Here is a 14,190-nt window from a genome sequence, read left to right as displayed (position 1 = left end):
ATGTTTTTATCTTCTGCTCTGTAAATGAAACTTTATAGTAAGTTAACATATGATTTGAAAATGAAACCATTGTTTTCATGCAGGCTGTGTGAGTCCCAGCCAGGGGAGGTATGGCAAGGGCTGCATAAACAGAAACAAAAGTAATTTAAATCCTAAATGGCAGATAATTGAGCAGTGAGACTGTAAGGGTCTGATTTTTATACACTAAAACCACTTCATTAAAGGAACACTATAGTGCCAGGAAAAAGTTATTTTCCTGGCACTATCGCTCCCTATAGTACCCCCTTCCTTTCCAGCGAACAATATTTGCTGGCTTGGGGTCTGCCTTCCCTCCACCCCCAACTATGTCAACCGACGTGGGAGACCTAATGCGCATGCGCTACAATGGCTACACTCGCATTAAAACAGCCCCATAGGAAAGCGTTATACAATGCCTTTCCAATGGGGTTTTGAGTGACACTGGATGTTCTAATGCATAGTGTGAGCATGTCCAGCGTCAGTTAGGTGGACAAAAGTTGCCTAACCACCCGGAAGTCCCTCTAGTGGCTGTCATATAGACAGCCACTAGAGGTTGATTTAACCCATAAAGGTAATTATTACAGTTAATTAAAATCTGCATTCTGCACCCAGACCCTACAATGAGCTGAAGTGGTCTGGGTGCCTATAGTTTCCATTTTAAGGTAATGATTTGGTGACTATAGTGTCCCTTTAAATGAAATTAAGTCTTCTTCACCATCGACTATTGAACTATTAGGGGGAATGATTGATTATTCCATAGGAAATATTCGTTTAGAATATTGGGCATGCTGTGGCCATGAAGGGATTCACATGACCATCAACAGTGCTTTGGTACATCATGACATGAAAGTTATGTAAAGTGTATAGATAAGATGGATGTATGCGAAGAAACACAACTTCACCACCATGTTCAGAGTAAGTTGTACTGATTCTATTTATTGGGGTAAAAAATGGTAACACTTACTGTAGGTTAGAACAGGATGAACTTGAACGTTGAACTTGATGGACGCAAGTCTCTTTTCAGCTATGTAACTTCTAGGGAGGGGAATCGTAAACAAAATTGAGAAGAAATCCTGTTCTTCTAGGGCAAGATTTCCAATTGTCTCCCATCAAATCGGTTTGTGTATATAACACTAGAAAGAGATTTTAGATGAGCGATAATATCCAATATCCAAGGCCATTCTGCAGATTGTACAAATGTATTTTTCTATATTTCCATCGGAGTTGTAGGTGTGTCACCTTTCCTTTCCATTTTTCCTCTAAACAATAAGTTGTGGATTCTCTGCAGTTGGTTCTTGGCCAGGATGACTTAATACATTATTCAATTTACCAATTTACCAATATGAAAAAGTCAGATATGCCCCTCGTTTCTCCTCTGGCTATAATCTCTAGAATAGTGACCTCCTCTCATAATGTCTATTTTGAAAGCATACCTCTAAGATACATCGCTACTCATACTGAACTTATCTTGATTATCAACTTTACATTGCTTTATTTATTTTATTTTTTTTTTAAACCTGTAAGCACTTAATAAATATATATATATATATAATCTACACATTAATCTGTAAATAACTCTTCATTGAGATGTTGCAGGAGTTGAAAGAAGCTTCATTTAATACACGTAAAAGGAAGTGACATTTCAATTTGACTAATGCAAAAAAATGGCAAAAATTAAATTTAAAACCACTAGAGTGAAGAATATCTTTTATTATTTTTTCCAGTAAATAATTGCTTGAGGGCATCTTTTGTGCACAGGTGGATCTTCTGTATCACATCACAAAATGTTCAACTCTGGAACACATGGTATGCAACACGTTTTTATTTTGCTTAAATCTTTTGCTTTTATAGACGATGTGGACCACCGGATAAATTCTGAAGTTCAATATGCTGCCATTCATGGTCCTCTCTGCTTCCCTCTGTCTGTTGAATCTTTTATCTCTATATGATCAGTGTAGCCTTAAACTACTGTGTTTAACAATGTTATGTGTTTATTTTTACTAGAGCCACGGTTTTAATGCATGGGTGTTTTTTTTCTTCTTCTCTGTAGCCCTCTGCAGGTGAGCGGCATGTGTTCCAAGAGAAGGCACTGAGGAAAAAGAGGCTTTGTGCAGGCTGTAACGAGCCCGTCCTAACCCAAGGGAGTGTCTGCAGAGGTAAGAACTAACATCTTTATAGTGTAATTAAATTATACATAATATTCATCAAATTCATTGTTCTTCAGAGTCATCTGAAATTATTTCCTAAAGCTAGACTGTGATATCTGATCCTTATTTTTTTTTTATCTATATTTTATTTTTCTTCAAGCAATATTCATATATCATTGACCTAAAAGTGTCATAGAACTAAGTTTTGCAAGATGCTATGGACAACTAAAATGAGTTTTGTGAACAACTGCTGAAAGAGAGACACATACATTGATCATCAGCCAACATATTATGTTTATAGTAGATGCAGTTGGATTGTAAGCAATCATCCGATCTGGTTACCAACACTTCTTGGTCTTACTATAAGTGTAGGAAAGTTATGTAATAAACAAACCAACCGGTAATTAGACGAGGTTAGAATGTATATCGATTGTGGCAAATGATCAGTCAACAGAGAGAGAGACCATGGGAATTCACAGCTATGATATCATGTGGGGTCAGTCAAGAGGTGTATTTAGGATTTGGGCTGCCCTAGGCAGATGGTGCTCCCCCCATGTAAATTTTCCCCGCCCCTTCCTGTCAAGGCCAAACTTTGACAGATGCTCACACACTCACAGACAGACACACACTCTCATATACACTGACAAACAATGACATATACACACACACACTATTACTTGGACACACACTGAGCGATGCACACACACACACTGACAGAGGCACTCACTGACCCACACACATTCACTCACAGACACGCGCACACGCACACACATTCACTTACAGACACAGACACATACACATTTCTCCCAACACTCACTTATAATTATTTTTATTTTATTTTACATCCACCCAGCCTCCATGGGAGAGCTGGAGTGGATTACTTACCTGCAGACCAGTGTGGCTGCTGGTCGGGCAGGCAGGGGGCGCACCGGCTGAGTAGGCGGCGCTTAGTGATGCCGGGAGCCGGTCTGACGTCATATTCCGGCTCCCAGCTTCATTAAGCAGCGCGGAGAAAGCTGAGCAGGAAGTGCTCAGGTAAGTATTCTCCCTCGCTGCCCCGCTTGCCCGCCGCTTGGGGCTCAAAAGTGGCCAGCCAGCCGGCTCTTGAGCCACCCAGGACGCGAGGCATGCAAGGGATCTGCTTGGGCGTTTGGGAGGTGGCTTTTTTGCCACCCCCTGCAAAGTGCCGCCCAAGGCAGATGCCTTGTTTGCCTCGCAGAAGACATGTCCCTGGGTCAGTCCCTATGTTCACTCTGACCTGTGCAATAAATGCTGCCTGGTGGAAGGGCATTGTTTCAGCATCATCCTATTTATGCTTCTTTCATGGGACTAGTGTCTGCCGTGGTGGTTGTCATTGGGTGATGCCAAGTTAGATCAGGAATTGGTCTACATTCATCACTCGGCTTAAGAAAATAATCATTCTAGGCAGGTCCGAATTGACGTAGGGGCTGATGGAGCTGTAGATTCAGGCCCATGCCCTTGGAATAGGCCCACTGATTTTTTTTTTTTATATAAGTGTGTGTGTGTGTGTGTGTGTATGTATGTATGTATGTATGTGTGTGTGTGTGTGTGTGTGTGTGTGTGTGTGTATATATATATATATATTACATTATTTTATTATTTTTATTTATTTAACTATGCTTCACATGCTCTTGCCTTGTGCAGAGGAAATTAAGTATGGAAACTTAAGATATATATATATATATATATAGGGGAACAACACTTGTGTTGACAGGCTGACAATGAAATTAGTTGAGGTAAAGCTAACTCTGCACACTCTTCAACTGCTCTTGCTGCTTCGGTCTCTCCAACACAGTGGCATGTTCCCTTTCTTCTATACTCAATACATCCACCTTTCCTATGTCCCAGACTGCATACCAGGAGCTTCCCTCTGCTAGTAATAAGGGAAGGAGAAGAGTTTGCACGTGAGTGCTTGGGAACCTGGCAAAGCCCAGCACTGGTCCATATCAGCTGGGGATAGGTTGGATCTCTACAATGTTGCCTGCACCCTAAACCACAATTTTATGGCGTTAAAGGGCTCTGTGCAGCTCTGGCTTCCATAGATACCTAGGGTTAGTCGTGCGAGCAGGTATTTAATCCTACTCACTCTGCGGCCACTTTTCCAGGCATTTAAATTCATATTTAAATAGCTGTTTGCAGTGCTGGCACCCAACACTGCAAACCGCTCATTTAAAAGTCTGGAGACAATAAAAATGGACCCAGTAGACAGAGGGGAGCCTCATTGATACATGGGACTCCCTGATGTGAGCAGAGATTTAACCCTGCTCACATCAAATCTGCAGGACATGTCATTACGCCCTAAAGGCTGTAAAGCCCATTATAGTTGGGACATAATGACATGTCCTAATGTCGTTACGAGTTTAAATGAGATGGGAATCACTTTTGTAATCCTATATAATGCGCAATTTACAACAAATCTATGTGAAACCTATCTGCATTGTTCTGCAGCTACCTCCTTTCCAATCTTTTGCGTCCGCAATCTAAGCAGAATTGACAGCGCAGAACATCATATTAAATATGGAAACATAGGGCCTACAGAAAAGTAAACTGCAGCGCTATTCTGACACTGCACTTGGCTTAACCTCTTAAGGACACTCGACATGTGTGACATGTCATGATCCCATTTTATTCCAGAAGTTTTGGTCCTCAAGGGGTTAAAGATAGTTTATTCAACCATTTATCTCCAAAGAAGACCTTGATGACCGCTATTTTGACCTCTGTTACAGGCCTTTCTATTGGGACTTCCATCTATGGTTCCAACATTACATGATGATCTTGATATGTAATTCTCCTATTGGGACAGGGGGTCAGGAGGGGAGGAGAGAGCACTAAGGGACAGGAGGGGAGAGCACTATAAAAATTAAAATAAAGGGGGGCGGGGCCTGACTACTGACTGGAGCGGTCGCAGGTTGCAGAGGCTCCCGAGCAATACGACAATCTTGACCATATCTACCTGCACCAAGGCAGATTTAAGGTCCCTGGGGGCCACCTACTGTCAGGGAAACTCGAGACGAACCTGCAGATACCAAGCATGATGGGGTCCCGGACCGTGCGACCCACTAACCTCTTGAGGTCACGAGGCACGGGCGCCATGGGAGAGACGGCCGCTCTCCCGCCGCCACGACCCTGTGTGGACCCTACACGGAGCCCCAGTTCCCCCCCCTTGGACCGGTGAGGGTTATCCCGGTCCGCTTAAGCATGGCATGTGGGCTATCGGAGGCTGAAGGCGGCACACATGAAGGCAGCACAGGGCCTAGCAAAATGGCGCCTGCAGACCATACTGCCAAGCCTAAACACACCCAGTCCCTACACGAGCGCTTAGACAATCTGTTCCGCCGTTTCTGGGAACAGTTGGAGCAGAGGAAAGCACAACAAATTACCACATACTACAAGGTGGTGGAACCGGCGGAGAGCATGTGGCGGGAAGGGCAGATCCTGGGCAAGGCAGCCTCACACCAGCGGGCTGAGCGCCCTTCCAGGCAGGGGGTCACCAGGAGACTACCTCCAAGACACAAGCCACCTCACAGGAGGGTTACCCGCCGCTGGCGGCGGAAGACCACCAGGACCCTCCACAGCGCCCACAATGGGAAAGACCCGGCCTCGAGAAGGATCCGAGTCTGTGGCCACAGGGTGTCTACCCCGCACGAGACCTGGAGCTGGGGAGCAGCCCCCCACCGCACGCAATCCTCCCCCACACCGCAACACCCACAACCGCTGCTCCCGGGCTGCCCAGTGAAGGGGCTCCTGACGCTGAACCCCGGGACATTCCAGCACTGGGTATTGGTTGAAGCACCCGACGCCGAGCCTCACGGCAGACATGCCCGGCGTTACGAACTGAGAGCATGTTACAGCTGGAGAGCGGTGAAGTCTACGCCTTGGGGGCCTTACACCTTGCCGATACCCTCACTTCTCCACTCCCCTGGCACTTTTTGCGACCCATACCTTGCTGGAGTTGGTTCCAATGTAAAAATGTGTGACCCAGTGACTTCCTGGACAATTTTTGCGCATACCTGTATTGATAATATTGTTTCAGCGGACTGCCGTTAAGTTGCAAACCCCTACTGAGTGACGGTCCCTATAGTGTTTAGCTTGTTTGACTCATGAGACTGTATGCATGTCTAGCCTAGTATGTCCACCATTAATGTTAATATACTGGTACTTCATAGCTTGCTAACTACATGCCATGACACGTTTATTACCTACTATACCCACCGGCAGTCCCAAGTGCTGTCTAAAAAACACGACAGAGATCTGCTGTGTACTGTAAGCGCTTGCCGTAGCACCTACAACCGTACTAGCATAAACCATTGCAAAGGTGAAAGATAAGCTTGTCAATTATAAAATGCTCGGCCTTTCATGTATAACACACACACACACTGCGGAACTCTACTAACTCACGTATAACTCAATTCATCTCTTGTATATACCCTCTCTGGTAGGGCTTTGCTTTGAGGCCAGTCTTGTTTAATTTGTTTGCTTTTTATCATATGCTACCGTTAATCGATATACAACAAATTAACAACAGGAGGCCCTAAATTGTATCTTGTAAAACACACCGATCTACCAGTTACATGTTAAGCATTATTGAATTGTATAGCTCGTTGGGCCCAGGTACACCAACAAGGTAACTTACTTTGCATGCCAGGCAATCACTGCTAGCACTAGGCTTAGTACTGATGGGCTTTTATTTAGTTCTCACAGATCAGCCTTAGCTCATGTCGCTCAGCCTGTACGTTCCTGTATAACAACTTATGTTGGTATGGTCGCACCCGCCATATAGCATCTCAAGTTAGCCTGTTTAAAATGTGTTCCCGTTAACCGACTCACAAAAATATAAAAATGAGGCAATACCATTCTGGAAATGTAATTCACAATGTTTTCGCTGTACTAACCCTACTCTGTGGACTACCCATGCATTTCCCTTTTTCTATTCTGTACCCCTCACATGTGCCTTAATAAAAGAAAGATTTACAAAAAATTTTTTATAAAAAAAGAGATGCTCCCCTCTTAGCCCCTATCCTACCTTACACACACAGAAACAAAATGCATCTCTTACACACACTCCATGCACCCCTTACAGACACACACTGCATTAAATTACATACACAGAAACACACCTTGCATCCCTTACACACACACCCAGAAACAAACAATGCATTCCTTACACACAAACACACACTGCACCCCCAATACACACACTACATCCCTTACACAAATTGGTTTTCCTATACACTATATTCCGTAAGAACACACACATATTACTTCCTCTACAATAACACATCCCCTACACTCATACACTCCACTCCCTGTGAGCGAACTCATGGGTGGGCCATGTAGGTTGACTTATGGGCAGCCTTGTAGGCATACTTACAGTCAGCCCCTGGGGGCCCAGACCTTGAGCTGTGTAAGGGGCCTGAAAATTTCTAATTTACTTCACATTAAAGGGACACTATAGTCACCAGAACCACTACAGCTTAATGTAGTGGTTCTGGTGTCTATAGCCTGTGCCTGCAGGCTTTTTCATGTAAACACACTGGCTTTTCAGATAAGACACTTTGTGCAATGGTAGAACATATGGGTGGGGCATTGTGATGTCACATGGTGGGCAGAACATATGGGAGTGCGTCAAATTTTTGTTTGCCATGGGCGGCAAAAATCCTTGCACTGGCCCTGAGCCCAACATTATGACATTTTAGATTATACTGAAAAGCTACTTTTATTCATATTTAATAATCACCAAAGTTGCAGATTCTTTTTTTTGTGACTTTTCAGTGACAATGGAGACAAGGCCGTAAACCTTCTGTGAGCACCATAACTCAAGGCATGTGGTTAAAAGCGTATAAATTAAACTGTTAATAGCTCCCGACTGATTCCTCTTATGCAACTGTCACTAGTCTAATACTATCCTAACCTTTTTGTGTCATTTTACCCCACTCCCTCTAGCATGTAAGCTCATTGAGCAGGCCCTTAATCCCTCTGTTCCTGTGTGTCCAACTTGCCTGGTTGCAACTACATGTCTGTTTGTCCACCCATTGTAAAGCGCTGCGGAATTTGATGGCACTATATAAATAACATAATAATAATAATAATAATAATAATGTTGTGATTATGGCGCTAACAGGCTGTGGGCACCACATCCACGTTCTGTGTCAAACTTTTTTGAGCTGTTTAGCTAAGCCTCTCTCTTGCCATATTGATAATGCTGAAACTGTACATCCACAGTAGCAATATCAGTTTCATCCATATTTAAAGGGAACTGTTTGGCCGAGAGCCCTACCTGATCATCATAGCACTGATGTCCACATGTGGACAAATTTGATATTGGTAAAGCGGAAGTGTAACTATCGCGGTGCAGCCAGACCTGCAGTGCCTGGGGACCTTCCGCTTTGGGCGATTTGTGCAAGTAGTTCTGCTAGTACCATAACTACTAAAATGGGTTGCAGTGGTTATTGTGCTTAGATTAGCTCTTTAGGACAAAGTTGCCTAACTGGATTTTTTTTTTTTCTTTCAGCATTTTTTTTTTTTTTGACCTATGATTTTGGTCAGAAACCAGAATAGTGGAACCAGCATAAAGCTTTGCCTTTTTCAGTAAGTTTAGATTTTTAATGCATTTCTCTAGGCACACACAGTTGGCCACAATAACAGAGTATGGAGTAATTGTTTGTCATTTAGTGACATTTACAGACTTAATTGCACGTCTCCCATCACTTTGCAGTGTTATCTCTTATGTTTGGCTATCCTCAAAAATGTGTAGTTTTAAAAGGCAAAGTGAGATTTCAGATGAATTATAGGGAAAGAGGAGATTAATACCAGAAGGGAGGCTTGGCATGCTAGATAATATAATCACATTCCGTATTTCTATGGGGAGATTGCTTTATTTTCATTCTTCGTGTAATAACCTACTATAGTTAATGTGCTTTTAACGTTCTGAAGTCGAGGTAAGAACCTGGGGTCACCTTAAGGAATCCGTTAAATGGATGTCAATCTGGAAATATACATATAACTGAGACATGTATGTACACTTTAAATTTATTTGGATTATTTAACAGCAGAAATTGATTACCGTATGTAAGTGAGAAGTTGAAAATAATATATAATCATAATAATAAGGTTTTCACCAACTTTATCAACTAATCAATCATATTGTGTATAACCAAAAGAATGCGCTTTTACTCTGAAACCAGAATAACTCTTTGTGGTCACTCCGGGTCAGACAGTGTAGTGTTGTAAAGATGACCTAGTACTCTGATTTATTGTGCCACCTGTTTTTTTTGTTTGTTTTTTTTTCCATGTTCTTTTGGAACTTATAAGCATTGAATAAAAAATAATGATAATTCCATTTCTCAGGACTTATACTCTGTAAACATGGGTTGTTTTAGTGAGAAAATAACCTTCCATTCTCTCTTGTAACTCCATAACAGGATACGTGCATTGTCCGAGACCAGTGGCTCCCAAATCAGTCCTTATGGCCCACCATCCAACAACAATCCAGAATTTATGAATGTTTCTGTTTTATTCCAATTGAGATACTGACAAAACCTGGACTTTTGGTGGGTCTTGAGGACTGGTTTGGGAAACAGCAAATATACGAACCTTTAGTTACATTTTTAAAATATTTATTGCAAAACACACACTTTGACTTTGTCACGTAACATTGTTTTGCAATATAAACTTGGAATGTGTGCACAAGAAAGGGACATAAGGATTTCAAGAGGGCGATTTGAGAGCAAATATGTATGATTCAAGAGGGGAAAATGTGGGGGCAGAGGAGGAATTAACCCTTTCCCATATGTTGCTCACACACTTTCTTAAAGAATTCCCATTCCAGGTCCAAACCGCAAGAACAGATGGGCCTACACATTGCATCTCAAGTGTAGGTGCCTGGGGTGTACCTTTTAATACCTACTGCCCACTTTTGTATCTTTGTTGATGTCCTTACCACCCACCAGTGCCGCAGTAACTAATTTTATAGCACAAGCCAAAAATTATTATTTTTTTAAATATGTATTAATTTTTTTTTCTATTTTCTATTCTACTTTTTTATTTATATATATATATATATATATATATATATAATATTTATATTATATGTGTTAGAGGTGTGTGTGTGTGTGGGAAGGGTGCATATAGGGTCTATGCTTTGTGTAGGTGGGTGAGATGTGCAAATCTATCTTAATGTCTCCCTCTCCCTTCTTTTTGTCTTTTATCAGGGCAGGGAGAGGGGACATAATGCTGCAAGCCCTGGTGGTCCAGTGGTGCCATGTTCACTTTAGCTTGTAGCTCCTCCGGCTGCAGGCTGACTCTCCTGTCCTCCTGTGAGCACAGCACTGTATCGGAGCCTTGCCATGGTAACGTGCAGAAACGCTCCAACCAGCCTGCTCGCGGGAGGAACACAGAGCCTCCCAGGTCCTTCCCTCCCACTGCTGGAACTAGTAGGACTTACAGCAAGGCTGGCTCTGCATGGCCCAGCATGGGAGATGAAAGGATCTCCACTGCTGGCCTTGGTCCATGGCCATCGCGGTCCACTGGGCGTTTTCTGCAGGACCCTCCACCCCTCAACTGAAATCACAAACCGCCCACTAATGGGCGATGGGGACCAAGTTGACTACCCTTGCTTTAAACAATTATTCCTTTACATTTCTGGATAGAATAACTTTAAAAAATATATATTTTTCTAATTACTTTTTATTTTACAGTCACTCTTCTTTCTGGTTTCTTTCTATTATTTTTTGGTTGGAAGGTTTACAATTTATTCTGTGTAGTAAACAAAATGCAATCTGCATTCTCTCCACTATTTCTCTGGATATTTCCAATATGTTGAGGCCAGCTAGAGACCAGAAATATTAAGAAGCTGAACATACAAGTTCTGGTCATCACACACACATAACACACATGGTGAAACGGTTTCTATTTGTGATACAGTCTGTTTCATCTGCTTCCAGTGTAAATAGAATTCCTGTTTAGACTGCTGCCATTGAGTTCTTTAATATGCATACAGCTGTGGACATCTTGCTAGCACTCTCTCGATTAGGAATGTCATCACCACGAGTCCGAGCTTTTTGTTTAGCTCCAAAATTGTTCCTATACGATAGGTTTCCCTCTGAGCAACCATCCTAAATTAGTAAATAGATAGGGAATCATGTGCCAACTGTCAGTGTTTCTATTCTTAATTTTTCTTGTGCATAGCAGGTGCAGCTGTTTTGTCATTTACTGGGATTTGAGTTACTAAAAATGGACACTGACTGGCTATCTCCAAAATATGCAGTTGTTGCAAACCGTAAAAAAAAAAAAAACCACATTCTTGGTGTGCAGCTGTAAACTGAATTTGAGTTTGCTGGTCTGTGTTGATATAATTGTTTTTTTTTTTTTTTGGTTTTTTTTTTAAATATCCCTTTCTTGCTATGGACCTTTACAAATAGACAGACCTTTACAAATAAATGGCTTTTTTTTGCCATCTTTTGGATCAACCGCAAAAAAACAGAGCTGTGAGGAAGGTTGCACTTGATGGAGACATGTCTCTTTTCAGCCTGTGTAACTATAGGAAGCCAGGCACATTGTATTAGAGTATACTCTATTATTGCCAGCAATGTACTCATTCAGATGGGAATTGTAGTACCGAAATATCTGAGATGCCAAAGTTCGCCATATAGATGATACTGTAGGAAAATAAATTGGCAATACCAATCCCTAGGCTAGCTTAAAAGGAAAACCTACCCACAGGACTGAAATTAGCTAGTCCGTACCCAACGCATTCTATTTCCTTCCCCCATTGTACCTTATGTTTTCAGTTTTATTTTCTAAGTGCTCCCAAGTAGTGACCCTCATGCCCGAACCTCGGCACAGACACGTACAGACCCTGGTTTGACCATAAGCCAAGCCATGGCAACAACACCCACCTCCAATACTGCCGACCCACAAGACCTGCTACAACAGAGAGCAGGAGGTGTAAACTTAGCCCCAGCGCATACCTGCCACCGAAGTCCAAACTCGTGGCCCCCTCATAAATACCCCCAGACTTGCCCCCGAGACTTGTACCCAAGTTTAACACATTAACAGTCATTTCTAAAGCATTCCAATTAGACCCATGGAACTTCGCTTAGAGAGATACCGGAGTATGAAACCTAAGACTTACTAAAAACAAAATTGTGCCTGTATTCAAAGAGCCGGGACGTTACTTCACATATTATGTACGTACTGTTTGACATGCATAATGAGGCTCTGTGAGCCGAGTGAAACTTGCCGCACACAAAAATAAAGAATAAAAAAAGGAAAGCCTGAAGAAAAACAATGAATTTGTATTTTGACAGGGGGGGGAACTTTGATAAAATGTGTGGATATGTCACAGTATTGAAAGAGTAAACCAACAAACGATCAGCCAAAGTAAACTCTGGCCGATAGCAAAAGAAGGGCTACAGGGGTAGTACAGGGCATAACCCTAAATATATGAAAAGACAAAAGAAAGGTGATGAGGGGAGCACCTCGTAGAAACGGGGTACTTCACCTCACAACCACTACCCCCAGAATGAGTATCAAGTAATTGTAACTAAAAATAACAAAACTTTAATGGAACAAAAATATACTAGACATCTCCCACACGTACATACACAGAACATACACTGTCACCCTAAATAGTGAGGGTTAAAAGAGAAAAAAAGACTGTAGATTAAACTGGCAAAACAGTATGCATACTCCTTGTGTAGAGGAATATAGAACAATGTATCACACAAATGTAACGATTACATGGTTTATATGAAACATCTGATCATAGTTGCAAATGTTAAGAAAGTGGTTACAAAGAAAACATTTTTAGGGTGACAGTGTATGTTCTGTGTATGTACGTGTGGGAGATGTCTAGTATATTTCTGTTCCATTAAAGTTTTGTTATTTTTAATTACAATTACTTGATACTCATTCTGGGGGTAGTGGTTGTGAGGTGAAGTACCCCGTATTGAAAGAGATTCTGGATTATATCATAGTTGCTGTAATACTCCATGGGGAACACTGGAAATGTTGTAAATAATAAAATGTAACAAAAATCTGTTAGATCCCAACATTTCTTAATACTTTGCCTTTTATATGAGAAGATGTAAAACTCCATAATGGTAAAGGCTGGCGGTAGCAGAGTACATCATAGCACTTACCAGTAAAATGGTATAATAATAAAATCAGAATTTTATAAATTCTAGTGAGTGTCTATTGTAAGATCCGTATTGCGTGTGAGGAGCTTAGGTTTCAGAGTTCTGTCACATGGAAACGTGAATCCGCTTGCTTATGCTGTCTCTTCCTGTAAACCATAAATGAAAGACCTTTAGCTCGACCCTGGTAATTTCCCATTACAGCACATTTTCTAATGACGTCCTTTACTATTGTTAAAGTGGAATTGTTCTATGCCAGGATTTTTAATAGAGTCTACTTATTTCCTTTATTTAACAATTCAATATTTGTGAGGCTTTAAATATAAAATAGAATATAGACAAGTACACCTCTTCATTCTGCAGCTGGGCCTGGGCACTTCCATTGTAGGTCCTTGTCAATCACGGTTATAAACAGTCTGCACAGAGAAAACCTACAGAGGAGAACTGACACCATGTTTCTATGTCATGGCTTTGCCTTGTCTGAACTGAATTATGATGGAATTTGCTAAATCTCTAATACAAATTTAAAAGTATGGATCCTATTAGATGCACCTTCCCAGATGCACTACATGGATCTTATTAGCCATTCTTTAACAGTATTACACACAGCATGGATCCTATTATCCACACCTTTTTATTACTACTCACAGCATGTATCCGACTATTTACACCTTCTCAGTATTCCATACAGCACAGACCATAGTATCCACACCTTCCCAGTATTACATAAAGCACAGACCATATTATCCACACCTTCCCAGTATTACACACCGCACAGGACCCTATTTTCCACACCTTCTCAGTATTACAGCAAATACCCTATTCTCTGCACCTTCCTCGTACTGTGCACAGTATGGACCCTATTATCT

At 41.7% G+C, this 14,190-nt stretch overlaps 1 protein-coding gene across 1 annotated transcript in view; it reads left to right on the top strand.

Annotated features, from left to right (window-relative positions):
• The window catches only part of TNS2 (tensin 2), a 140,902-nt gene that overhangs the window by 55,006 nt on the left and 71,706 nt on the right, over positions 1–14,190 (top strand). Inside the window, exon 2 of the mRNA XM_063437851.1 lies at positions 2,069–2,174. Within this exon, the coding sequence (XP_063293921.1) occupies positions 2,069–2,174 (106 nt within the window). The remainder of the gene's footprint in view (positions 1–2,068; positions 2,175–14,190) is intronic.

Source organism: Pelobates fuscus, chromosome 1, assembly GCF_036172605.1.
Source record: "Pelobates fuscus isolate aPelFus1 chromosome 1, aPelFus1.pri, whole genome shotgun sequence".
Classification (NCBI taxonomy): Eukaryota; Metazoa; Chordata; class Amphibia; order Anura; family Pelobatidae; genus Pelobates; species Pelobates fuscus.
Note: the sequence above shows the minus strand (reverse complement) of the source record. Positions and strands in the feature narration are given on the sequence as shown.